At 38.5% G+C, this 27,145-nt stretch overlaps 1 protein-coding gene across 2 annotated transcripts; it reads left to right on the top strand.

Moving 5' to 3' along the window:
* On the top strand, window positions 1–25,568 carry srfb (serum response factor b). Of its 2 annotated transcripts, none has more exons than XM_046875867.1 (8): window positions 1–1,110; window positions 8,356–8,622; window positions 17,154–17,412; window positions 18,904–19,074; window positions 19,376–19,492; window positions 21,784–21,981; window positions 22,243–22,319; window positions 23,140–25,568. In XM_046875867.1, exons 1-8 carry the CDS (start codon window positions 460–462, stop codon window positions 23,233–23,235), a joined length of 1,836 nt encoding a protein of 611 aa, XP_046731823.1. In that variant the 5' UTR covers window positions 1–459; the 3' UTR covers window positions 23,236–25,568. The 2 variants fall into 2 exon arrangements, with proteins under 2 accessions (XP_046731823.1, XP_046731832.1); XM_046875876.1 differs by having other exon boundaries at window positions 22,243–22,344.
* The last annotated feature ends 1,577 nt before the right edge of the window (window positions 25,569–27,145 follow it).

Raw genomic sequence — 27,145 nt, 5'->3', positions numbered from 1 at the left:
AAAATATTTACAATATACCCAGGAGACCTTTCACGGTTTTTGTCTCAGTAGTGGTTCAGTAAGAGCCTGTAGAGGACTCTTGTCGTGACTGTATATTCATCCAAGCCGGGGGACATGCATTAGGTGTATACGGTGCGTACTAAGTGACAAGGCGGATTGGTCGAGACGGCGCTCTTCGTGATTTCCTTTTAGAGAGAGCGGCGCGGGGTTTGGGAAAACGGGGAGGTGATGTGAGGCTGTAGCCGGTTTGAAGGCTCCCGGGGACAGCAGCAGCAGCAGCAGCAGCAGCAGCAGGAACACTTCAGTGAAAAAAAGGGGGAAACTTTGTGTTGGTAGTTTACACCGTGTTCGTTGGTTTTTACTTTCATTTCGGTTTATTTGAATGTGCCTGCTTTACAATATTTCCTGCGTATACGAACACCGACGGCTGCTCGGCGTTTAGGCGTCTCACGTTTTCTCATGAATAGGATGTTATCCAGCCCGGCTGGGACGGCACTGAGCGGAAACGGATCAGCGGGCGCGAGTGGCGCGGCTCACGGCTCTGTGGTGCTCAGCGGTGCTCTGCGTACGGGGCTCGTCCGGGCCGGACAAGTAGTGACTAGCGGAGGTCCTTTCCCTGTTGCAGCAGGACGTTTGGGGGAAAGCGCGGGGATGCTGGGAGGTAGCGGGCCTGGGATCTCGTCCAGACCGGGTGTCAGACCAGGGAACGGTAGCGGACTGAGCGCACTTCAAGCCGCCACTCAGCCCGGTATGGGCGTAGGACTTGGTGTAATGAGCGCCAGATTTGACCGGGACAAAGAAGTCGGCGTACCGCAGGTATGCAGCGCTTCTGACGCGGACTCCGAATCGGGAGACGAGGACGAACCGACTGGCTCTTCGGGAACCAGCAGGCGGGGAGTGAAGCGAGAGAGAGCGGAGATGGAAGGCGCAGGAATCTGCCAAGAGGCCGAAGCTCAACCTGGGGGTTACGGGGTGCTGACCGGCGGAGTCGCCGGAGCAAAGCCGGGCAAGAAAACACGCGGGCGAGTCAAGATTAAGATGGAGTTCATAGATAACAAGTTGCGACGGTACACGACTTTCAGCAAGAGGAAGACTGGTATCATGAAGAAGGTGAGCTTTTCCCACCATGAGCAGCTGCAGTTTCTGATTTATACATGCATTTAAAAGATGATTCGAAATTGTTCCTTTTGATTAAACATTTTTTTTAGTCTAGGCTTTTATAAGTGTCAAAGAATATCAGAAATGCAGTTGTGTGTACTAGTTCTAGGCCTGAGTCGCATGTGCTCTTCACTCCTACACTGCTCAGTTCATATAACCTTTAAGTGCTCTGTAAACAAACTCTGAATGACTTATGGGATGGAGCAGGACTTTAAACTCCCCATGAACTTTTTTTCAATCTTTGTTTATCTCTCACATATATTTTCTCTCTCTCTCTCTCTCTCTCTCTCTCTCTCTCTCTCTCTCTCTCTCTGCGATGTAATGGAGATGACACTGTTGCATGTCCTCTTCTGTGGCAAATGGTGGCTGGGAATTACAACAGACCCCACTGGCTGTAAGCTTTAAATAGAACAGAGCAACTGACATTCTCTATTTCAGACCACCACCACCCTTCTTGTGTGTACACACACACACACACACACACACACACACACACACACACACACACACACACACACACAGAGTTTGGCCTACATGAAGAGTCTCCTTCATCAATTGCGCTTAACCTGAATATTTTTGCATGCTAGTTTTACATGGCTGCTGTAACATTGTGTCCTAGCTTGTCATGACTGGTGCTCAGTCCTTAAAAGAGCTAACATATAGTCAGATGCCAAGTTATGACAATTTATTCCCCAGATCTAAGGAAACAAGCATCTGCACCAAAAGCAAATGAAAGTAGAGCCAATCAGAGCTTCATACCCGTACACTGAGAAAGTCCACCCATCTGCTTTTTGTCCTTCAGGGCATCAGGTTGATGTAGGATGAGTTTCCTTATCTTGCGTATTACAACATTGAACACAACAGTCTATTCTTACTTCAAGTCCATTTGTTTTCCATGGTAAGTGTGAGAATCGCTCTAAACTCGTTAGCAAATATTTACAGCTTGTGTTTTTTTTTTTTTTTTTTTTTTTTTTAGAAACCACAAATTGCTATCAGGCCTTGCAGGTGATTAAGAAATGCTGTACTGTCGTTGCTTTTTAGAGACTACCACATAGTGCTATGGTTGCACCTTATTTATTTTGTTGGCAAGGACCCCAGTTCTGGAAAGAGTAGGTAGGTAGTTAGGGTGATGTTTCGCTCTTTCCTCAAATTATTTATTTATTTATTTTTCCACCTCCACCTTTGTAGGGTGCTGGTGCATGGATGCTGAATTTGGCATACTGGACATCTGTTTAGGTTTGTAGAAGTGATATGAGTTGCACTAGAGTAACGTGGCCTTTAATGTAGTGTTTGACCTTATTTGACTAAAAAGAACCAAAAGTGAGGATTTAAATAGCTTTTTAAGTAAATTGGTCTTTTATCTTGGCCATAAAGCACAGCTGAAAGATCATTCATTCAATTCTGGACAAATCTTCATCCTACAGCAACACTGTGCCACCTGTCCAAAGGCATCTCTATATGTTGTGGAACAACTGTAGCTTCTCTCCCCAACACATGGGCATTTAACTTGATCCCCGTTAACGTGTAGAAGGTCATCACCTGCCCTCGTTCCTCTAATCAGATGTCCAAACGGGAGTATGATGTCACTGCTAAAGTTTTCTATAATGCAGTGTTGTTCCCCAGTAGTCCTACTGTTCTTGTAGCAACCTGCTGAATTATCCCTACATTTTCTTCACACACCAACAGCTGGCCTGAATCTCTGCACTATTGGCCACCTCTCAGTCATGTTGAGCAACAGTAAAGGTTTACAGTAAGTGAGGTGGTCTGGAGAACATTGCCTGATGTTGCTGTGGCTGAAAGTCAAACAGGACAACAGGTTGTATTTTGGCCACAATGCTTCCTGCAGTGATTTTGCTTGATATGGAGCAGTTTTGACACATTGATTTATTTTATTTTTATGTTGACATTGCATTGAGTCTGAAAAAATATGAAATGTAATTTCCAAATGCATTTATATAGATATTGAAATGGTGATTTAATTGTTTACTTTCACCTCTCCAGTTTGGGTGCTTACCACTGTGGTAAAGAGTGATTGAGTTACTATAGGTTGGGCACAGTTTGCCAAAACTGAATAGCTGAAGAAAAAAGGCTGCTTGATTATTTGAGTTACTGCAGCCTTTCTAGCAGTTTGAACCAATCTTGCAATTTTTCTCTCAACAATTTGTTTTTCCACCAACAGAACTGCTGCTCACTCAAATTTTTTATTTCTTTATTTTTGCAACATTCTGTGTAAAACCCAAGACTATTTTATATGAAAGAGCCTGGAGATATACAGTTTCTGCAAATCTCTAACCACCCATCTGGGACCAATTTCCATGCCACATTCAAAGTCACAGGATCGCGGTCTCTTCATTCTGATGTTTGGTGTGAACATATCCTGAGGCACTTGACCTATAATCTAAATAGTTTATCTATGTATGTATTTTCCTTGCAGCTGGCACATAATTAGCACTTAAATGTTTGTGCACATGTGTGCATGTATACACACAACTGTTTTACTATGTATAATATGGTATTGGTAAAATGTTGGACCTCTTGTTTTGTCTTCTGAACAGGTTTTTCAGTGGGATTTAATGAATCCCAGCATTTGCATGATCTCAAATGTAATATCTTTTAATTTGAGATAATACCTACTTGTAATTGTTAAATAAAGGATATTATCTACTTTCAGCCCTGAATGTTTAACTGTATGAAATTAAAGGGCAGCTGTGCTTTCCAAAGTGAAGAGTCATGATGGCACTGCAAGCCGACCTTTGTTCAGCACACATCTACATATGTGTAAAAGTAGAGCACAGATGTGCACTGGCATTACGGTTATCAGTTGGCTCTGGCTGCAGCTTAGCCTTTCCGTAGGGCTCAATGCATGATAATTTGGTCTCTGCAGTAAAATGTTGTTTACTAGCAATATCAAGATTGACTAATCTTTTTCCGATTGCTTATAGCCTTGCATTATTTAATTATAAGAGTAGAACAGCATGAGCAGTTTGGATCAGGTGCCAGAGTGGTTAAATTCTCTGTGCAGTTTAATTTCAGTTTCAAAACCAACTATGGAACATGGCATTTGTTGATCGAGGTTTGGATGTGACTTGAGCCAGTGTTTTGTGGGCTGTCCAATCGTAACATGTTCCTCGAGGTTGGATTTTTCACTCCGAGTTGATCTGTTAACAATAGCAGTAAACAATTAATTGGATGCCTTCAGAGTAGTACAAGTATTGGCAGTATTTGTAAACCACCACCACCCAACTGCTTGTTTCACTGAAAAGTGAGACATACCAAGTAAAACAACCATAATCCATAGCAAGTAGCTAACTGTATGTTAATCTTTTGATTAGCAGTTTATTTTATTTTATTTTTTATTTTAATTTATTTAATTATTTTTTTTGTGGAACGCTGATACATCTGATGGCAGCATACGTGTGTGTGTGTGTGTGTGTGTGTGTGTGTGTGTGTGTGTGTGTGTGTGTGTGTGTGTGAGAAATATACCTGGTTGCATGGGTCATCAGTAATGGTGAAAGTATAATGTTTGAAATAGTGTTAAGAATTGAAAAACAGTGATCAGACCTGGCATCCGAATAAATCGTTGTGTGAGAGGCTAAAAACAAAGATAATTAAGTGTTGTGTTGATGTGAATTAATCATGTTGAAATCAGCACATTATGTAATGTTTGTAACAGCCATAAACATTTATACATTTATATTTTGATTGTGTGTGTGTGTGTGTGTGTGTGTGTGTGTGTGTGTGTGTGTGTATTTTTTCCAATAAGAAAAAAAGAAATGCTACTCTACTGACTTACCATCTGCAGACACCTAATTAAGAAATAAGGTATTTAAACATGATACTAAGCCACAGATTTATTCTTAAATAAAATACATATAACCAACCTTGATAACTACATCAAAAAATACCTAGTTGTAATATAGTAGACTATAATGTTAACTAACTTTAATGAGCTTAATATTTTCTCAGAAAGCAGTAGTTTTGAGTGGCTTTTATCATTGATACTATGCTACACATTTCCTTTGTCACCTATTGAAAGCATGCAGGGATTAAAAGGCTTTTAATGAAGTCAAACATCAATTAAGTCATTATGCAGTAATTACAAGTCACCTGCCTGTTCTTACTGCTCCTGCTCCTGGCTTTGTAACCTTGAACCTTCACTCTCACACACTAGTGATTGTTCCTTCAGGCAAGTGTCTCCCTCTTCTAAAGACTGGCTCCCTTTAGTGCAGAGGATTATGGGTAGAAGACTCTGAAGCCATTCACCCTTTGGAATGATCAAGTATGTATATGTAAACAAGATCCAGTGTGCAAATAGCAGTTGCTAAACAACACAATCCAGAGTTGGTTAAACTAAGTTCTTATACTTGTTTAGTCACAACTAGGGTGATTTAAAGGGAGGCAGTGTTCTTACTGCTCTAACACATTTACAGAACTTCACTGTGTGACATGTATGTCTTATTGCTCTGTGTCTCCTCCTGTTGCAGGAAGCTTCTCATCAGCCATGTCATAATCAGGTTGAAAAGCCTGCAGGCTTTTGGTTTAGACACAGTCGGTGATGTAACATAGTGCTGATGAAATGATGAAAGCGCTGTTCAGACATCTGTTTTGTCTCTTCAGCATTGAGTAGGGTAAAGTTTTTAGGCCCTGCCAACCAGATCATTAATTTTCCCCCCACTTTACAATCTAGTTAATGTTGAATTTGGCATGGCAATAATATCCTCTACTCTGATCCAAGTCAAATAGCATCATTTGTCAGCAAAGTTAATTATGTTCTCAGAGGAGTGCTGCAGATCATGCCTTTACACTCTTGCTCATAAGCATTGTGTGCCTCACAGATGACTTCAGCAAAGTTCAGTCTGGGTTTCTGTCTGTCTGTGAACTTCAGTTCTGTCATATAATCTGTTAATTAACCTGCCATTTAAAACTACCGCCATCTGTATCTCCAACAATGAATGTTATACTTTTTTTTTTTTAAGCAGAGAGACTAATGACCGTGTTACTATGGCTGAAAAATGAAAGCTAAATATTAATGTTCTCATGTAGTTGATGTTTGGCCACACTATGCATTAAATTGTTTGCATAAAATCTAAACTTCTCCAATTACCTATGATTTACTACATGTAAAAACCACATATGGTGTAACATGAGAGTGTGGTAACGTTCAGGAAACAATTACATGGATAGACTTAATCTTAAAACCCATTAAAGGGCTCATAATACATGGTTTGCTTTTCCTTTGTATATGTAAATGATGAATTTAAATTAGATTTCACTAGTGAAATTTGTTCAGGCTGTGTCAGCTCTGTTAATAATGTCTGAGTTTTTGAATGTCTTTGAATCTCTGTTCATGTTTAAGCTCATTTGGTGCAAAGGTATATGTAGGCAAGAGTTGTTCTGGAGTAACAGCTTTGCAGTTAGTCATGGTGTATTATCAGAGGTGGCAAAAGTATACACATCCTTCACTTAAGTAGAAGTACAGATACTAATGTTTTAAAGACTCTGGTAAAAGTTGAAGTACTGACTACTTTTTAACACAAGTTAAAATTGCACATTTCTCTGTTCTATATAAAAAAAAATACTTTTTCAGTTTTTAACACTGTAATCAACATGGGCATAGACAAATGTGGATGCCTTATGCAAATGTTTGTTTATTATTAGTCAAACTCCGCATAGAGCATAAAGACAATATTCTTGTTAATGTTTTAAAAGTGATTGTGGTATTTTAAAATAATGTAAATCACCAGGATGTCAAACTGAACCTTTTGCTATGTTACCATCCATGTGGTAACATAGCAAAAGGTTCAGCAAATAAAGAAATGACAGACTCTCTGTAGTCTTGGTCATCTCTCATCACCAAGACTACAGAGAGTCTGTCATTTCTTTATTTTACAAAAGCACAGCATTTTGTTTATTAATTGTACACAAAATTAAAACCTTTACAGATTCAAATTATGTATTGCTCTTATCTGTACGATTAAAAAATACAGTAGTTTTAGTTACCACGCACAAAGGCAGGAACTGGATTGATTGGGCCCAAATCATCCATATCGGTAGTTTTATATGGTGTGCACATGTCTAATGTAGAAATGGCACCTAGTAATCTCTATGATGGTGAAGATTCCAATTATATCTTGTAGAAAAAGTGAGGTTTTGCCATTTTCTCTTTTGTTAAAGTTTGAGTAATGGGCACCATCATCCCCTGAAGCCATGTATTAAGTTTAAAACCAGAACATGTAAAATTAATGACTTTTGCCAGAAAAGCAACACTTAACACATAGTTAAAGGTGAGATTTTAAGTTTCTAGCATGGGTAAAGTGAATGATCTCGCTAACTACAGCAGGAGCTTATAATAAAGAATATATTAATCGCATTGTGTTAAAATTAAGCGTATGTAGGGAGCATAGAAGAAATACTGCAAGAACATATAACACTAAAGTTAGGTTTCACAATGGATTTGGTCTCCATGAGCTCCAGTTCCCCATGTAGTTGCTTCCCCCCTACAGTCCCCACAGAGAACGAAATCAGTCTCGCAGTATCGCGCTCCCTATTTTTGGAACCTTATCTTCTGTTATTTTAGGTACGTTTTAGCCATACGTCAGAGTCCATGACTGCAGCTCTACTGGACTGGAGCTTTTTTATTATTATTTATTTATTTATTTTTTCTTCCCCCCCCTCTCTCTCAGTAAGCTCCAGTATGCTCCAGAGGAGACCATGTGCCCAGTGAGGGTTCTGTTTTGTAGATTATGTTTGTAAGCATCACTGTGTGACCCAAAGCCACAAAATGTCTTCTCTTCATTCTATTATCTCCCCTGGGGCTTAATCTGTGCTTTTCTTACATGCATTTCTGAGTTCAGGACCAGCTTGGTGTCTCAATTTGAGTTTATCTTAAGCACCCCAGTGCCATGCAGAAGTTACCATGCTGAGCAGAAAAGTGTTGTGTGTTTTTTTTTTTTTTTTTTTTTTTTTGTTTTTTTTTTTTTTTTTTTTTAATAAAAATGATTTTGGGTCTGAAGTGTAAATAAATATATCTTTTATAAAATATATCGCTGTTGCTGCCATTTGTATATTTTGTCCTGTTGTAACTTAAACAAACCGATGTCTACTTTATTACTACTTCCATAATTCCAGTGAAAAGTGAGTTAACATTAGTGAACCTGTACAAATTGTATCTTCTATTTTGTTCTTCCCTCATGGCAGGCTTATGAACTCTCCACACTAACGGGTACTCAGGTGTTGCTTCTGGTGGCGAGTGAAACAGGCCATGTGTACACGTTTGCCACACGCAAGCTCCAGCCCATGATCACCAGCGAGACTGGCAAGGCACTGATCCAAACATGCCTGAACTCTCCAGACTCCCCTCCCCGCTCAGACCCATCTACAGACCAGCGCATGAGTGCCACAGGCTTTGAGGAGACTGACCTTACCTATCAGGTGTCTGAATCTGAGAGCCTCGGGGAAACCAAGGTGAGCCTCGACACAGTTTATAAACATTTCTGAGTGGTTTGCATTGGGTAATAAAAGCAATGTGTATATTTATTGTCTTTCTAGTCCCTGTAACAATGTCCTCCTGTTACAGCAGAGCTTCAAACAACTGCACACTTCAGGAAAAAAAAAAATTCTGTTCCATCTATTAAAAATAAGCACCCGAATTACAAAGCACATTGCCGGCGTTTTAATATAAGCATGCTTAATCTGTTTCAGGATGGGTTTTTATTAATGACAAAGTGAGAACTGTAGTTTGAGACTTTTCGAGCATTTGAGAGTTTATCTTAAGTGAGTGAGGCTGGGATCTTTTGTCTATGTTGTCTGGGATTGCCTTAAGCACTGCATGATTAATTGAAAGTTCTGGGAAGGTAGGTTATTCCTATATCAACCCAACCACTATCTTCAGTGCTTACAGCTGCGTTTCGTTTCCTTTGTCTGTGATAATGGTGAGTCTCTATTCCCCCCACCCCCAAGATGAGTAGTGATGCTACACAATCATCAAAACATTCACTGTTGATTTTTGCCTTTGATTCTCCTCAGTTTTCCCACTACTTCATGCTTGGTAGTGTCTCAAAATGTCTCCTGTTTTCATGTGCACATGTCCCAGTCGATATTTAATCTAAAGCATTGAACGAATTCACAAATTCAGTGTTGAACTTCTACTGACCTCTTCTGCTTTCAGTTTTTTGGACATTTTCTTTTCGTAATAATTTAAGTTTTTCTATAAATGGGAAGCATTAGAAAATCAAATACAATATGCATCATTGGAAACATCAGATTTGGATTTATGTGCCCAGTTTTGTAGATTAGAACCTGCTCATCTCAGTCTTCTTTTAGGATCAAAATTAATTAAATGCAGTTCAAATGCAATCAAAAGCATGGATACTCTATTTACTTTATCATCTGCTGGATTAATTCACTTTTGAATTAATGAATCCCGTTTTTTTGCTTCATTTCTGATCATTTAAGATTATCTAAACTACCAGCAAAGCTGATGTGAATGCTTCTCATTTTTTCTCTGTGACAAATCTGTCTCATGCTACAGGATGATCGATACACAAAGCATAATTAAATTAAAAAATAAAATAAACAAGCTTTGAGCTCAGTCCCAGAGCTCCAACAACGCCTAACACTCTGCCTTATTCTGCGTTGTACTCTTGACTAATTGATAGTCGCTTTGAAGCGACTTCCAGTTCATCCCCTGAACTTCCCTAGACATGTTTTGATGTTTCTCAGAAGTTCTTGGATGGCACATGTACCAGTTTTTCCACACGGTCACCTCAGCTCAGACACACTTAAACGCACCTCTCTCATTGATAAAAACTTGATTCTGCCTCCATGCCCTTATATGGTATGGTTTCCCTGCTCGTGCTGTTGGCCGGGGCCCCTCACATTCCTTATAGGCTTCAGCTGTCTTTTGAGTCCAATGTTTTCTTTACTCTTTATTTTTTTATATGTATAGAGGAATGATTAGGGGATGTTTATTTAAGATGAGTCTCTCAGAGGTGGTAGTGTTAATACAGTGAGTGTGCTTTTCTTCTTTAAAGCAGAGACGCCATCTGTAGTCGTGACCATCATGATTTGATCCAAAGCCGCCTGTGTTTACAGAGTCCCACAGTGAGTGCCTGGAGATGGTGTCTGGTGTTTTTTACTCTTGTGTTGCGAATGAGCAGTTAACAGTGGGGGTAAGGCCTGCTCTACAGGCTGAGTAGACTCATGAGCCACTCATGAGTCCTTTTTTTTTTTTTTTTTAAATTAAAGCTGGGCATAAATTTGAGCTATCAGAGTAGGATCACATTATAGTTTAAAAGATTGCAATCAACACTACAATAAAAATATATATATATTTTTTTTCTTTGCGGTTGAACCACTGACCACTATATATACTGGCTATATAAGCAGAGGTGAGCTGGGACACATTCTAACATCAGGATTGCAAATATTACTCTGTGGCGTGTGAGATGCTCTGTTTCCAATCATTCTGATTTTAAAAACCAGCTTTCCGTGTCCTCTCACACCTCAGTGGATCAACTTACATTAACCATCATAAGCCTGTCAGCTAGGTTCAACATTTAGACTCTGTCCACTGAAAGCAAAGCTTTTCAAATTCCAAGACTTCAAAACTCAGGTTTGATGATGTGCTTCTCCTCCGTTCTAACTCTGTCCTGGAGCAGTTTGTATTTACTCCAGCTCTCATTAGAGTAAAGTTTTCATCCTTCTCGACCACTGCCTGCAATTAATAAACATGGCTTTGACCCAGAGATCCCTTACTTTGTCCTTGTCCATATGCTTTCACCTGCATCATACTGATGGCTGTTATTAGGCCAGGATACGACATAAATTCTGTATATTTCATTCTTTGTGGTGGTATTGCATTTTGAAGCTCAACATTGGGCCAATAATTGAATTAAAATGTTTTGTGTAAATATGCAGTCAGATCACCAAGCAGTCTAAACTTTTATTTAATCCTTATCCTTCCTAACTTTAAGGTGGGTGGTGGCTTGGTGATTCTCATTATTAATGATTTTTTTCCCTTAATTTGGTATGACAGTGTCAGAATAGTAAATGAGCTCAGTTTCAGTTGATTTATTTTTATATTTATTTATTTTATTTATTTTACAAAATAACCAGCTATATTCTAATCGTGTTCTCGAACGCTTTACACACACACGCACTTAAGAGTAATTAATGTATTTTGGTGTCTGTGTTGTAATCGTTTCCTGTAAAAACCGCAGACTATTTGCTCAGTTTAGCAGCACTATTGAGAGAGCCATTCATTTAATGGATGAATTTAAAATGTATTCCTTTCACTCTGGTATCGTGCAGCTCATCGTCTTCAGTTAATTTCTTCAGTGTGTAAGAATGGTTAGTTAAATTTGTCTTGTGAAGTTGGTCTTGTCCTGTCTCCCACCAGAACAGTGAGCAGGAGTGAATGAGTGTGAGGTGTGCTAAGAAAAGACAGTGGTTGAGGTCATGTAGTTGCACAGCCCAGACTGATGAGCAGACCCAGAGACTGCAAGAGAGACAGCAAGAAATGGAGGAGGAGAAACAAAACGTAAATGATAAGCCCGTATCATTTAGATAAAGGGAAGTCAGTTTAGTGTTGTATGCAGCTTTATCACTGCACTGGTGTTAAAGTGTCTCGTGGACGGATGAAAGACATTGGGGAAGAATAGATCGGACACTAAGGCACAGCGAGTTGGTGAGTGACATTTAAAGCAACAGGGTTGATGGTGTTGAGCGGTGTGTTAATATGCCACTCAGAGGAGGAGTCATTCAGGCCTTGTGTTGCACTGAGGTCACCACTGATTGGCTGCACCTCTGCTTCTTGGGCTGCCTTGCCTTTTATAGCAGTCCCAAATGGAGCTGTGAATTCCGGATCTTTGGCAGGGTGACAGGCGGGAGATGGAAGCCAGCGAGTGGGAGCTTTGGAGGAGGGTTAAGCAGAGAGAGAGAGAGGCTGCTAGCCTGGCTCTGTCTCTGCTGCTCATCCAGTGCACTCATTTTCCTAAAGAGTAGTTTGTTTACACTTACAAATTTACACCATCTTAACTAGAAATCATCTGAAATCAAATTTATATTCTTCTTAGCAGGCCTAAGTTGTATGTCTATTCTAGGGTTGATCTACAGAGATGATTTGTAGAGTTAATGTTTTCTCTTTGCCGTCATTATTTGCTGTGGGTGTTTTCTTACATGGACCAAAAAAAAAAAAAAAACCCACATGAAGATGCTATCTATTAGCCTTTATTGCCCTCTGCCCTAACTATTTTTCTCTTTTTTATTTTTTTAAATTTAATTTTTTTTCCATCCTTGCCTCTTTACATTTTTGTTAAAAGCTGGGAAGTGGGAATGGGGATTGGTGGAAGGAATACAGTTGTTTACTTTTAAAAATTGCTAATAAGAAATGCTTATCTTTTAAGACAGCATGAGTGTTGTGTTGGGGTGTATTTTGGAAATCGGGAATAAACTCGAGCTGTCTTTTTTTTTTTTTTTTTTTTTATTTATTTATTTATTTTTACATTTTGTGCTGAATCAGTACTTTAACACACTCTAAATACACTAAAGAGAGTTGCACTACATTTAAAGAAACATTTCCAGTACTGAACTTGATAAAGTGCTACTTTTAAAACTAAAACTACAGCACTGGACCAATAAAGCTCTTAGAATGACACTGACATAATACATGACTTAACAACTTTCCAAAGCGTGTGCAATAGAATGAAAACAGAAACTTTCCTTAAGGATCTGTAAAATTATTCAGTCAGGGAAAGAAGTCCCATTTGTGAAAGAAAATGTATGGATTTAAAGTAAAGGAGATCATGTTTAGAAAAACACTGGGTTATTAACTTAACAGATCTCCAGTTTGAGAAATTCTTAACCCATCACAGCTTGACATTTTCCAACCCCCAAAATGCATCTGTCTAAGGGACCATGATATCCAAAGAGCTGTTCCTGACCATTTGTTGCTGTGCGCCTGTGTGCTGATTATTACCTATGATTTTGCCATGTGTTTGGTGCTTGTATATGCTTGTTTACTGCTTACAATTTTTCTTAAATATTTATGTGCATTAGTTTCTACCAAACATGATGTGCACGTTTTAATATTTCCATCTCAACCTGTGCAAATATATGTAGATTTTATTGCGGTGTGTGAAGGGTTAAAAGCTCTCCTTGCGAGCTCATGTTTCCTGGCAGTTGTCACGACCCTCAGCTGTTCACACGCTCACCCCTTTTTGTTTCTTTATGTCCCTCGTTTACTATCCCCTCCCTCGCCATGCCACTGTGTCTGCCCATCACAGTTTGACCTGAAAGATCATATGACCAGCAGCCCTGTCCGCTCCTCACACACCACCCACTCAAGTCAGGAACTCTCATACTTCACGTGTGCACTTGGGTGCGTGTATAGAAACACATGTGTGGAGTATACTGCTCACGTGTGCTTAGTTTTACGAAATCTCTGAATTTTTAGCCTCTTTATATATAAAAACTAAAACATCGGAACACTGCACTACTTTTTCATTTTTTCCGTAACACATTTGTATTTATGGCTGCTACAAAGGGTCTCAGTCATTTGGCATGTTGAGCTGCAGTATTCAGTATGACTCAAATAATAATGATGCCTACAATACTTTAAGTATACTTAAGTGTACCACCCGCTCCCTTGTTACATTATGTAAGATTTGAACCCTTAAAGTCAATTATCTAAAAACTGATGTCTAGACATTTAGTCCCTCATCTGCTAGATTCTTATAATCTACATGATTTGGTTAATTATTGGCAGTTTATTTCCTCTCTTATTTGTAACTTTTTCCTGTCCAGTAATTTAGATTTATTTTTTTTACTAAACGTCTCTCTCTCTCTCTCTCTCTCTCTCTCTCTCTCTCTCTCTCTCTCTCTCTCTCTCTCTCTCTCTCTCTCTCTCACTATTTCATTATTTCATTCGATGGCAAGCAATAGATTAGATGTATCAGGGTATAATTAATGGCCAGATACTATATATTATATATGTATACCCCGATACATATAGGGCAAACATTTTTTATATATATAAAATAAATATATAAATAAATAATGCGGACAGATACCACTAAAATATATCGATTTACGAGCAAAGCTCTCATATTAACTGCATGCTACTGTTGGATTTGTCCAAACCCTATGATGTTTGAATAGCACCTCTGAACTTTGGACCTCCTGGCAACACTCCTCATTGATGTGCAGCTTTTTTTGTTCTCTGTGGTGGTGTTGTTTGTTTGTTTGTTTGTTTGTTTACTACTGATTGGGAATAGGTCCTATTAGAAACAGGTCTGTACAGTTAACTCATCCTGTCCATGCTTGTTGGTTGTACCCTGAGTAATTAATACTGCAGGTTATGTAAACCATTATTCATTAATCTTGATAATATCTGAAACAATAATAAAAATTGCTGCTGGTTGCTTGCGTTGGTGGGTTTCCTGGAAACCAATCATGAGTGTGTCCTCCTTACTCACTCAGTCCTGTTTAAACAGCACCTCTATGAGAGGAGTGGTCAGAGTCTCGATGTTGTGACATTCCTCTGTGTAAGATAAACAGCTTTAAACAACTGTGATTTTAACATACAAACCTTCTGAGAAACTTGCCAATTTGTGTATAAGGATTTTGATTTAAAGAGCCTACAAAGATGTTAATTATTAATTTTGTGATAAATTTTCTTGTTACTAAGTGAAGCTAGTCTAGTCAGTAGGGCCCCCATGTGTCCTCTTACTGGAGCTGTTAGTAGGTTACAGCAAGGTCAGTCCTTTCAGCTGTCTGAGCCAATTAAGTTTTCATTTTGGATGAGGGGGAGAAAGGGACCACTGTTCTTTTTTTTGTTTGATTTTTTTAATGGCTCTAATTTTAACATATGAAATGAATAAAATGTATAGTCATGTCTAACGCCGTTTCCACTCGTGAACTGGCACTTGTGCATGCGCTTGTTCCCACATACATATATACTGTCAGTTTATTCATTACCGTAGCTCTGTTTTGCTAACTTATGTATTGTAATTTGTTAATACTGATCATTATTCTATAAGATTCCTGGGTAGGTTAGGCTATGTCTCGACTTGCGGTACTCTTATTCTTACGAAGTTATGATAGTGTCCTTGTAACGCTTCTCCATCATAAGTCGGGGACTGTCTGTACTTTTGGTTTATTTCATTGATGGACATTTGCTCGATTGTTTTCTGTTAAAATTCACGTGTGTCGAATCTTGCAATGAATGATTGCAATCGTAGGAAAGGGGAAGTCGTTAAGCCAATGATTTGTATGTAATGCATTTGTGCTTAATTGAGTGTTCTGTTTGGTTTTATAGTGGTTGCAAATGAAAGTGACTCTATCTGGAGCATGTCAGTGAAAATTTTTGCAAAAGCTGATCACAAAGCTTTTTTTATTGAGCCACCACCTCGTGCTGAACGTCAGCAGCTGTTTTTATTGTACTGCGATTTGTATCTGCCAGTGGTATAATTTTGATTCGGCTGTGCAGAGATGACAGCATGCGGTGTCTTGGGGAGGCAAATCTGTATCTTAATTTTTCTGGCTAAGAGAGGAAGAGATTGAAGCTTGCTTTCCATGCACACCTGCTTATACCGCTCCTTCCTTCCTCTGCCTCTTTTCTATCTTATGCTGTTGCTTTGGCTGCATCTTTTCACTAAAAGAAGTGAGTGTAGAAGTTCATCAAGGATGAGCATGTTGCATGACTGGCGCCTAAAGGAGACTTGAGGTGTAGAAGACTGAATTACAGTGTGGTATTCAGGCTTAAAAAGACGTGGGAAGGTACAATGTGTCCTGACATCGCTCGCCCTCGCACACCTCCTCGGATTGCTGCAGATGCATTGCTTCAAATAACATTTCATTACAGATAATAGAAAGGAGTGTATGGGGTCATTATTTTGAACAAATTTTGAACTTCTATAGCGAGTTAGACATTTTGCTCTGAGCACATTTCATTTAAAAGTGGTTTGTTTGAAGAGACTGCCAGTAACTAATGTTGTCATGGCAACAATGCAAAAAAGCTTTTACTACAGTACATATGAAATGTTTTAGACATAACTGATCTATGTTTTCCAAATGACTTTTCATCCTGAACTGATTGCAAGTTTATTACAGATGCGAGCAAAAATGTAGTACGCCACACTAGATGCAGTGGATTAGAGTTGACTTACTTCCTGTTTCAGTGTGGTGCTCTTTCATGTGACCAAAAGTGAGACTGTAATGAGACAGATTGTTGGTTCTTATCGACAACTCATTGCTTGATTATAGCAATTGAAAATCAATTATATTTAGTAACTGCCTATTCCGGTTGTGTCACTGTGAATCCTGGATGTATAGCATGAACACTGGGAAAGAATTCACACTTGATAGGAATCGACACACATTTATGTTTATTCACATGCTCAGGGGCAATTCCAGAGTCTCCAGTCTTGTCTACCTGTGTGTTTTTGTGAGGTCTTCTGCTGTTAGGAACTTCACATTTTACCCACATAATTTGCACAAGTTTGGCTTGGCTAAATCATAATTAATAAATATCACCTACAAGATTGTAGTTAGATTCACTAAACCATAAATTCAGCAGCAAATCTAGTCAACAAAACTAATTTTGCTGAACCAAACAACTCTACCTCAATGGTTAATGTTCATACCATTCTGAAAAGTGTAATAACCTCTGTTAAATGTAAGAATATGTATTTTAAAAATGAGAACTTGTGTATTTCCTAAAAATGTAGATGATTCCTGTTTTACATGTATTGCAGTGTTTGTGTATAATTTTGGTAGCTGCTGCTGCTTGTTTACCAAACAGGAAGCTTTTTTTCTCTCTCTTTCTCTCTAATCTTTCAATCTCTGGTGGTTTACCTGTTATTGCGAAATACTCATTACATTGGATGCTACAGTGTGACTTGCAAAATCATACAGTTCAGAATATATAGCAAACACAAAATTTCAGCATGTTTCCTAAAGGTGCTAATGATGGTGTTCCCGCTCTTTTCTTGCAGGACACTCTGAAGCCAGCCTTCACTGTGGCCAGTTTGCCAGGTAGCACCAGTGCCCAGGCAACAGTGCCCACCACTTCCACCACCATGCAAGTGAGCAGCGGCCCCTCCTTCCCCATCACCAACTACCTGGCACCAGTGTCTGGGAGTGTCAGCAGCGTCAGCGGGAGCACCCTAGCCAACACTAATGGGACTGTTCTGAAGAGCGCAGCTGCCACTGGAGGGGTCATGCAGCTTCCTGGAGGATTCACTTTCATGTCAGGTAGGCAAAACAACTCCTAATGTCTTTGTTTTTCTTTCTACTTGCATGGCTGTTGAACCAAGTTTGGCATCGATTGAAATGACCTTTATCTCTGGAAAGTCTATGCTGCGTGGCTAGCTCGAGCAGTTTTGCTTAACAAAGCAGTGCTTCTGGAGAGAAGAAACTCTGCCATAGTGCCTTTGATTGCCATTGTGAAACAGGAATAATTAGCATGGCTGCACAATGGGTATAGCACAGAGCACTGGCAAGCACTGCCTGTAATTAGTTATGAATATTCAATGAAGATTGTCAGGGTTGTGCTGGGTTTCATGGGCTCTTAGTCTGGATGAGGCTGTGAAAGCAGATGTGAGGCATCATTAAAACACTAGAGAGACAACAGAGCAGCTCTCACTCTCATCTCACATTTGTTGCAAAGAAAGACCATCTTCAATATGCTCAAGTGGCCCTCATTCTGAATTTAATGTAGTGCTGTATGAGTGCCATATGGTGCCAATACTGTATATGTGTGGTTTCTAGATATTTATAGCAGTGTGGTCCGAAGCAGGAGGTTGCAGCATGATTTTCTTCCTGTAATGGCAGGCCTCAGTATGCTGCTTCCTGTTTCTCACACTCTTCCACCTGTTTCACACTCAGCACCCTGCCAGGTGTTTTAACACACACACACACACACACACACACCTATCTACCCACCCACACATGCACATAATCAAACAGTTCTGAAGCATTGAATTACCCCCAACAAAACAGCTGTAGCTCACCCTGTCTTTGGACATCAGTCAAATTCCTCGAACAACCCCCTACCTCATTACCTCTCCCATTCTCTTTCCATTTGTTCTGAAGTTTGCCTAGGTGCCATGTGCATGACGCAATGAGCGAAGCAATAACACAACTTCTGTTCACTTCTCAACTACATCATATTGTTAGTGGGAGCCAGCTGAAGGGCATCTCCACATGATGTGCTGGAGCCTTAACTGTCTTGATTCTCCCAGTGTGAGCATTGTAAGAGACGGTTGTATGAATGTTGTATACAAATATAAATCTGTATGTGTTTTATGCGAATGCTCATGTGACTTCAGGAAGTAACCAAATTTATTAAAGTGGTCCGTGCTAAATTAACAAAGAATTAAAGTTTGAGAAATCTCCTGAAATTTGACAGTTATATGAACAAAATGACCAGTCATGAATTTTTAGTTCATGTGTGCCGCTGATTTTATTTGTGTGTGTGTGTGTGTGTGTGTGTGTGTGTGTGTGTGTGTGTGTGTGTGTGTGTGTGTGTGTGTGTGTGTGTGTATATATATATATATGTATATATATATATATATATATATATATATATATATATATATATATATATATATATATATGAAAGAGAGAGAGATTATAATTTTTTTTCTGTTCCATTAGATTTTTTGTGTAAACACGCTCTGCCATATGGAATTCTGACACATGGCTTGTTTCCACTCATTTTGATTTCTTGCTGATACACAACAGGCACTTCTTTCCCTCCTGGTACTCCGGCCATCCCGTTGGGGCAGCTGCATCAGCATTCTCTGGCTCTACAGGGGCAACAGGGTCAGACTCTAACTACTGCCACCGTTACAGCTACACAGACCCCCCAGGCCCAGCAAGCAGTGTTTCGCCTCCCTGCTGTCTCTCTCACAGGTTTGTGTCAAACACACATGTCTGTATAGGCTGATATATGACAAGCTTGTGTTTATTCTATGAACAGCTAATAACCCTGTCTGTTTTCCTCACATAATTTGAATCCTGCTAGCTAACGTATGTTGGTGTCGGTTTCATACTAACTCTACTACTATGTAGTATCCTACAGCAATGTTGTCCCATGAAAACGAACATCAAAGAATTATTGAGGAACACTTAATCTTAGTAGTATAAATCAAATGTGCGTCGTAGCTTTGTATTTTTTTAAATAGGTTACATTTGAACTATGCTGTGTGTTTAGGAGGAGCCATGCCCCAGCAGCTCCAAGCCATCCAGGTGCAGCCCAGCACTCAGTCCAGCTCAATCAACACAGACAGCAGCAGCCCTGAGATCTCCCAAACTAGCACTGCCTCCACAGGTACACTCAGAACAGATCATTTATCCACTCTGCAACATATTCATGTCTGTGCTATAGGGTTTTAAATTTGCTGAAATTTGTAAATATTTGTAAGTGAATTCAGTGTCATTTGTGGGATCAAATAGTGCCAAGAAAAAAACCCACAAGAGCATTTTAAGGTTTCACTTCCAAATTTTGCACTATTTATTTCTGTTTGATATGTTCATATACATTTCTTTAGACTTTTCTGGTCATACGTTTCAGGAACTTCAAGCTGTTGCAGTCTGACTGACTAGCTCTTAATGTATCTATGTATAAACTTCTGTAGGCGGGTTTCTAATGAAAAGGCAAAGCTTTTCAAAGCAAGATACAGTAACTAGTAGATAATAGATAGTAGATATTTCAGAATTAGTTTGACACAGTTAGTTGTAAGGAAAATAAAAAGATCAGAATGCGTATAGATGCACAAACTGTAAATCGCCAGTTGGTTCTGCCACTTCTGTGTTTTGTGAAACAAATTTACTGACTAAATATACCAAACTTTAGCAAGTTCAATTGAAGTTTAGCATATATTTTTTTCTTTAGTAAAATGGTCATGGTGGTTCCAGGCTGCTACACTTCCATCACTGTTTGTTCTTGTTTTAGGATATTTACATGCTCTACTGAAATGGACATAAGTGCAACCACTTTAGTTTGTAACCATATATCGACTTGCAGATCAGAACAAAACTATCTAGATTAATCAGCAATGTCGTCCCCACATGTGTAAGTAGAGATGAGTAGGACAAAAAGGCTTGTGTTAAAATGGTGCAGGATGCCGTTTTACCTCAGCCAGCGAGACAGGCTGATCAAAGTGACTCATTTCTCTCTGTAAACTTGCAGTACTGTAAAACTTTGCACTAATGTATTTTTTTTTTTTTTTGGGTTACATGTAGAGGTGGGCAAATCTTTCAGTGGAATCAGATCTCTTTAAATTGCTTTTTTTCCACTTCTAGGGGATTAGCTGATTTCTTTTTTTTTTTTTCTTTTTTTTAAATGCTGTGTATTTTGAGATTTGAAGAATTTTTCAAATCAAGGAAGTGTAGTTTTCAGGCATGTATGTAATTATAATTGTACAAACTAGACGATGTACAAATATAAACATGTTAAGGGATTTCATGAATATGCCACACACAATATAGTTTCCAGCACAACAAAGTGGTGTTCAATTATCTGGGTAATTGGGACTATGCCGCTCTGCATATAAATTAATGTTGGGCAGAATCGCTGGTAAAATAATAATGGTGCCATTTATAATTACATTTAGCTGCGAGGTGGTAGTGGTGCTAGTATCAAGTAGCTTTTGCAGGCCTAGGCTTGACCAGCTCCTTTTAATCATTATTTGTAATAAGGATGCTTCTTCAGACCTCGTAGTAACATTAATCACAGGTGATTGGATTGGTGAAGTGGACCTGAATTGGTAAATATAGTCGTGTGTTTTGCAGTCCAATTTTTCTCTGAGCACATTTAAGCACGCTACATGTGATCGTACCTCTGTGCTTCTCGTGAGTTTGCGTGGAGAAAGGGGTACTGTCACTGTGTGCCTGTATTAAGCCTAAAAAGCAAGTATGTTTGCTAGAGTAATATTAAAGTAGGGAAGTTGCACAATTACTTGAGTAAGGTGTTGGTGTATTTTGTCTACCACTGCTTTTCTCTGTAGTGTTGGGTACATTTTACTTGCATTAATCAAGTGATCCTTGCTACTCAGCTACATTGTAAAAGCAGCTGATCCCATACTGCCTGGACTGATCATGTTGTCAGATTGGGCACGATGCCATTAGGTGAACTGGCAAGCAGTGTGGTGGCTAAAACTGATTAAATGACTCATGCTCAACACCTTCTATCTGATCATGCTTCACTCCTCTGTTTTCACCTCCCACATCAAAATAGATGACAAAGCAGAAATTAAAGAGGAGAAAAGCAATAAAGGAAAGCATTTTTAAAAGACCCTATAAAATGACACTGAATGGCAACTCATGGGGGTAAGAGGTAGCAAATTGAATGGCAAAATAGTAAGCGATTATATTGGGAAAAAATTGTTTAAAAAATTTTTTTTTTTTTTTTTTTTTTTTAGAATCATACACTTGAGTTTAAATGTCTTTTTATTTGTTTATTTTTTTTAAATGTTTATGGTGGGGTGGTGAAGGGTGCACATGTTCTCTGTGCAACACTGCCACCTGGTGTCAAAAGCCCAAAAGTGCAAGGAGTTGAGTTAGTGACAATTGAATATTTCTCTCTCTCCTTTTTATCTGCTGCTTTATCTATCCTCCTAGCCACAGTCAGCCTCCCTGCTACTATAGTCACATCGTCAGTGCCCACTTCTGTAGCAGGTCACATGATGTACCCAAGTCCCCATGCCGTGATGTATGCCTCAACTCCCACACTGACCGATGGGGGCCTGGCTGTACTCAACGCCTTCTCCCAGAGCGCCTCAGCTATGCAGGTGTCCCACGCACAGGCCTCGGATACAGGTGAGGTTACACGCTGTGCCTGTTATACAATTCTGCTGTCAGAAATACCTGTTCATTACTCTATTTGACCTTTGTTATTCTGTGCTATTCTCACCCGTGACTGGCCAGAAGGTGTCTATTGATTTTATGAAACGGCCTTCTGTTCCACACAGAGAATTTTGAATACACATAGAAAACTAATACAGCACACCCCCTCATCATATTTTATTGTCCTACGTATAATACACTGCCATAAGTCAATTTCTTTTTGTGTGTATTTAGGTGCTGTTCCTCAGGTGTTTCTCACAGCACCCCCTGGCACGGTGCAGATCCCCGTTTCAGCGGTGCAGCTACATCCAGTACGGCAAGATCTCCAATTTACAAGTGAAACTCTTAATATTCTTTCTGCTACAGCATGCCACTGAGTGAACTAACCCACTGCAGAGGAGGAGGAGGAGGCTGTTTGTTTGCCTGAACTCTCCCTTTGCTGATGTTCAGACCTTTCAGGAGCACTGCATGCACTAGCACCATGTTTTTTAAAATCGCTCTTATTTTTTTTCAACAAGGCTTTCAGAAGTTTGAACAGAACTGGAAGAACGTCGAATAAATTATAAAAGTGTCCGTCTACATTTTTTAGGTTTCCATGCAGAACGCATATGAAGAGTTTTATTTATAAATCAGCAAATAATAGTTTCTAAACACAGAGACATGACACTGACCCATGGCCACACAGTTTACACATCTAAAATATTTCAAAAGAAAGTTATAATAATAATAATAAAAACAAGCATTTTATATTCATTGTCAGCTGTTTCATGTTGTTCACTATTGCAAAACCAGTCAGTTATGTCCCTTAGCTGTGGCTGTAGTTCAGCCATAAGTTATTCATGGCCTCTAACAGATCAGTAATATAAATATTGTGAAAATACAGGCAGCAAGTTGTCTCTACCAGTCTAGCTGCACTATGATTATTAGATTTAGAGGTCAATGGTCAGAAAGCAAAAGACTTTAATAAATGTTTCCTGGTCATACATTTGGATTTGTAATACATTGCAACATAGCACGTGTTTACTGGTGCTGTAGTACAGAAATGTATATCAGGTGGCATGCTGTGAGCTGAAATACAAGCTGTTAATCAGCCTGCCTAATTTACATGTTCTAATATTCCACTGTTCACAGATGGTGATTGGCCAGCAGTCCAGCGGCAGTAACAGTAATCTGACTGAGCTTCAGGTGGTCAGTATGGACACCACGCAGAGCACCAAGAGTGATTGACAGTGCCGCTAATCGACGGCCTGCCAGAGACTTACATCGCTATTTATTGATGCCTTGTTCCATTTCGAATCATTTCATTCATTTTTATGCCATCCAAGTGTGCGGTTGTACAGTTTGTACTGTAAACGTATGTCCTGAACTCTTAAAGACACTGATGAATTGAGATAAAGTAAGTCTTCTCAATTCCAGTGTGTCTTGAAATTTTTAGGACTCTTCCGACATGCGTTTTTTGCATGTTATTTGTATGCGTGGGAAAGCACGAGTGTTCAATTCGTCAAAGGGAAATGAAAAACAGTGTTACTCAACTGTTGCACACACTGCAGCCTCTCACTTTGGCCAAAGATGAATTATTTTGTCAGTATTTCTGTGTGGATCTATTTGTGTGTGCACGCTTGAATAGGGAAAAGTTGTGGAGGTGTAAGCTATATCGGGTAAGAAAGCAATCTCAAGTAAGAATGATATTAATAGGTGGTGGCTTTGAATAAAATTAAACCAGAGCTGTACATATATTTTTTTCTATTATTTTAGCGATAGTGCAATGGCATGTGCTGTAGTTTTGTGTGTGGGTTTTTTTTGTTTTGTATTTTACGTATACAAAAGTATTAACTGATTGTAAATTTATGTAATATACATATATTTTATCGATTACATGATCATGGAGAAAGAGTGCTTTTTTTTTTTTTTTTTTTTTGGCAAGGTTGTTTGTAACAAAAAGAGGATTAAAAAAACCCTCATGATTTCATAATTTTTACTGTATTCTCTAGTTATAATCTGTTATGCATTGGCCAGCTGTCTTTGTGCTGTAGTACTGTTACCAAAGGCTGTAGCAGAGTCGCTGGGGAAAAAAAAGGTAATTAATGGCTTATGAAAATTTTTCACCCCAATATCTCTTTGTAGTGGTTCAGCCTGGAACTGAAATGGACCTCTTATGACCCTTTGTCATGAATGTACTGATCGCTGACATGGTGGTCACAGACTTTTTAAATTTCCCAATTATACTCCCACCAGCTAGCTCACACAGCAGGGGATGAGATTGAAGACCTTGCTTTCTCTGAGACATGTACAGCCAGCCAATGAGTCTTTTTAAACCGCTCCTTATTCTGCATCACAGGGTAGCATACTATGTTTGGGAGAAAGCACCAACTGCCATTTTCTCTTACAGAAGTTCTCAGGCCCCTAGTTGGTTAAAGTTGCTTAGATTGATAAGTGAGAAAATAAGCAGGTTAAAAAGAAATCATGATTTATGATGTCCACTCACTACTTCAGTTTATTTCAGTTCTTGGTTGTAATGCTAAAAAAATGTGGAAAGGTTTGAGGGATAAGGGGAAAATGCTAAGATAAGGAACTTTAAGTGTTAACTGTTAACACTTCTCAACTGAGAAGGTGAGATTAAGTAGAGGATATGAAATGGGACTTTCCAGTTGTTTCCTCTGTATGAAGAAAAGAAAAAAAAAAAAAAAGAAAAAACTTGGTATGAAGGTATATTTTTAATAACACTAAAGCCTTTGAAAACTAGCATCAAACTGTTTGTCAGAGCTTCAGATGACTGTCAAATGACCGTGTAATGAGAACAACCTGAACTTTTCATACTGAAGTCACTGTTTATGCTTAAGGGCTCAGTCGACTGTTAATCTGTCAGACAGTGAATTCATAATGCAAGTGGATTTATCTCTTTATTTTAATCAGCCTACCAAGATAAAACCTGCTACAATCACAGCTTCACTTCTTTTTAATCAAATCCAGTTGCATTTTAGCCCTTGGTTCAGTGTGAGGTTTTTACTGGTTTAATAGCTTAGCCAGCGTCCCCCCTCCTTTCAGACACTCTGACTTCTCATTTTACCAAATGACAAAGTATGATCATGCTGCAGCTCACACACGTTGCCCTTATGCCTTTTTGTAGAAATGCTGTATTTTGGAATAGTATTGTATATGTTTATTTATATCTACTGTTTTTTATTTTTGTGGGAATGGCTTTCTGTTCTCGGTTGATGCGGCTTTCACTGTTTTGTATTCAGTGCCCAGTTTAGCATTTGGCGCCATGGAGTTGTGCAAGGTTCTCTACCAGCCAAACACTGTTTCCCTCTACACTCTGTTTTCTCCTATAGAAAATGTGAAATCCTTCACTGAAATCTTAGTTTGATACATTTTAGAGTTTTGTTTGATAGTTATGAAGTGGTGTGAGAAAAAGAATGAACACTGGTTCCTTTCTTGTTAAAATTTTAAGGTTGTTGCTTGCCTTTTTTTTCCATTTATTTTTCCTCTTCTTTTTTGGGAATCTTCATGTAACAGCAAGTGTACAGAGTTTTGTAATAAAAAAAAATCTATTGATCTGATCCTCTCTCTTTGTTTGTAGAGTAATGAACATGCAGTCCAACATTGTGATTATATTTTGCAAATTGTCTTTATTTTTCTAAAGAAGAATTATCTGACTTAGAGATTGGATTAATAGTTGATGAAGAGCAACAGAATCCTGTTTTATTTGCAAAAAAAAAAAATATTGGAACATGTGGCTGGGGTTTTGTTCTGTGGCTCTGAATCCTTTTTTCCTCCCATAGACAGCTCTCTGGTCTTTGTTGCTTTATATTGTGTTTTTTTTTTTTTTTTTTTTTTTTTTTTTAATTATTATTATAATACAACAAATTAAGTCTAGAGGTGAAAATTAGGACACAAACTAATTTGAAATTTGTTTTGTATTAGGGCTGTCATTTTAACGATACTATTTTTAATGTGCAATTAATGCAGTGCACATTTGTTTGACTTTTTATTAAAATATAAATAAATATAAAAGAGGTGAAAGTTAAACCTTTAGCACAATACATGTTTATTCACAACGTCTATTCTTTGCTCGTATATAATAAAAATAATTTCTTTTTTTTTTTTTTTTTAAATCAGTACACATGATTGTATTGATGTGCCAAATTTTAAATCAAGCACCAAAATCCCCCATGAAGCACACAATTAACCCTCTGGGGTCAACAAACACGCCGGAGAGTTTTCTGCCATTTTTCCCCTCAAACAAATCTTTTTTTTTTTGATCATACAGATAAAAGCAATACATCATTTGAATCTGTAAAGGGTCTACTTTTATTTGTGTGCACTTAACAAAACGCTGTGCTTTTGAAAAATAAAGAAAGCAGACAGGTGGCGCTCTCTGCTCATCTTTCAAATCAGAGACACAAATAAAGCAACCTAAATCTCAGTGAATACTTACCCTCACAGACATGTGTGTATAAAAAAGTTTAGCGTGGCTTCTTTTAAATAAAAAAATTCACATTGAAAAATCAAATGTTCTCAGATTATTTAATCCGTATGAAAGTTAGTTTCTCTGGTATCAGATCATCTTCATGCTCTATGTTGAGTTTGGTTTCACTAATAATAAACATACATTTGCATATATTGCCATGCCTGTGCTGATTAAAGTATTATAAACTTTAAAAGTATTAATTTAAGGTACATTTAGCACAGATAAAATTGTGTGATTAAGTTAATCACAAATAAATGGGATTAACTGCTACTTTTTTACTTGTTTGTCAAAGCCCATATGTCTTTGTACTTTTTACGCAAGTTAAAGTAGTCAGTAATTTAACTTTTACAAGAGTCTTTTAAAACAGGAGTATCTGTACTTCTACTTAAGGATGTGTGCAAATAGTCTGCAGTAAGTTGGTAAACAATAAAACATATAATGTCGATTTTTAATAATGTTATTGATAACAGAGATGTGTTATCCAGGCACTTATGCAATGCCCATTTTTATGTCATTCAACTTGTGTTGTGGCACATGACTTTTCCCATGGTCCCCCCTGACTGGTTCTTGGTCACCCCCTGTGCCCTTACAGGTTACGTATAGATTTGTGTCAATATGTTTGTCAAGTTGGTACTGCAACGTCAATATTATATTTAGACTATTCCA

This window comes from Silurus meridionalis, chromosome 2 (genome assembly GCF_014805685.1).
Source record: "Silurus meridionalis isolate SWU-2019-XX chromosome 2, ASM1480568v1, whole genome shotgun sequence".
Classification (NCBI taxonomy): Eukaryota; Metazoa; Chordata; class Actinopteri; order Siluriformes; family Siluridae; genus Silurus; species Silurus meridionalis.
This window is presented reverse-complemented; position numbering and strand designations above follow the sequence as displayed.

Bases quoted from the DNA above. Each gene is read 5' to 3' on its own strand.
- srfb (XM_046875867.1), top strand. From the start codon at position 460: ATGAATAGGATGTTATCCAGCCCGGCTGGGACGGCACTGAGCGGAAAC. The intron at 8,623-17,153 runs GTGAGCCTCGAC...CTTTTCTTGCAG, and splicing joins AGAGCCTCGGGGAAACCAAG to GACACTCTGAAGCCAGCCTT. The intron at 19,075-19,375 runs GTTTGTGTCAAA...CTGTGTGTTTAG, and splicing joins CCCTGCTGTCTCTCTCACAG to GAGGAGCCATGCCCCAGCAG.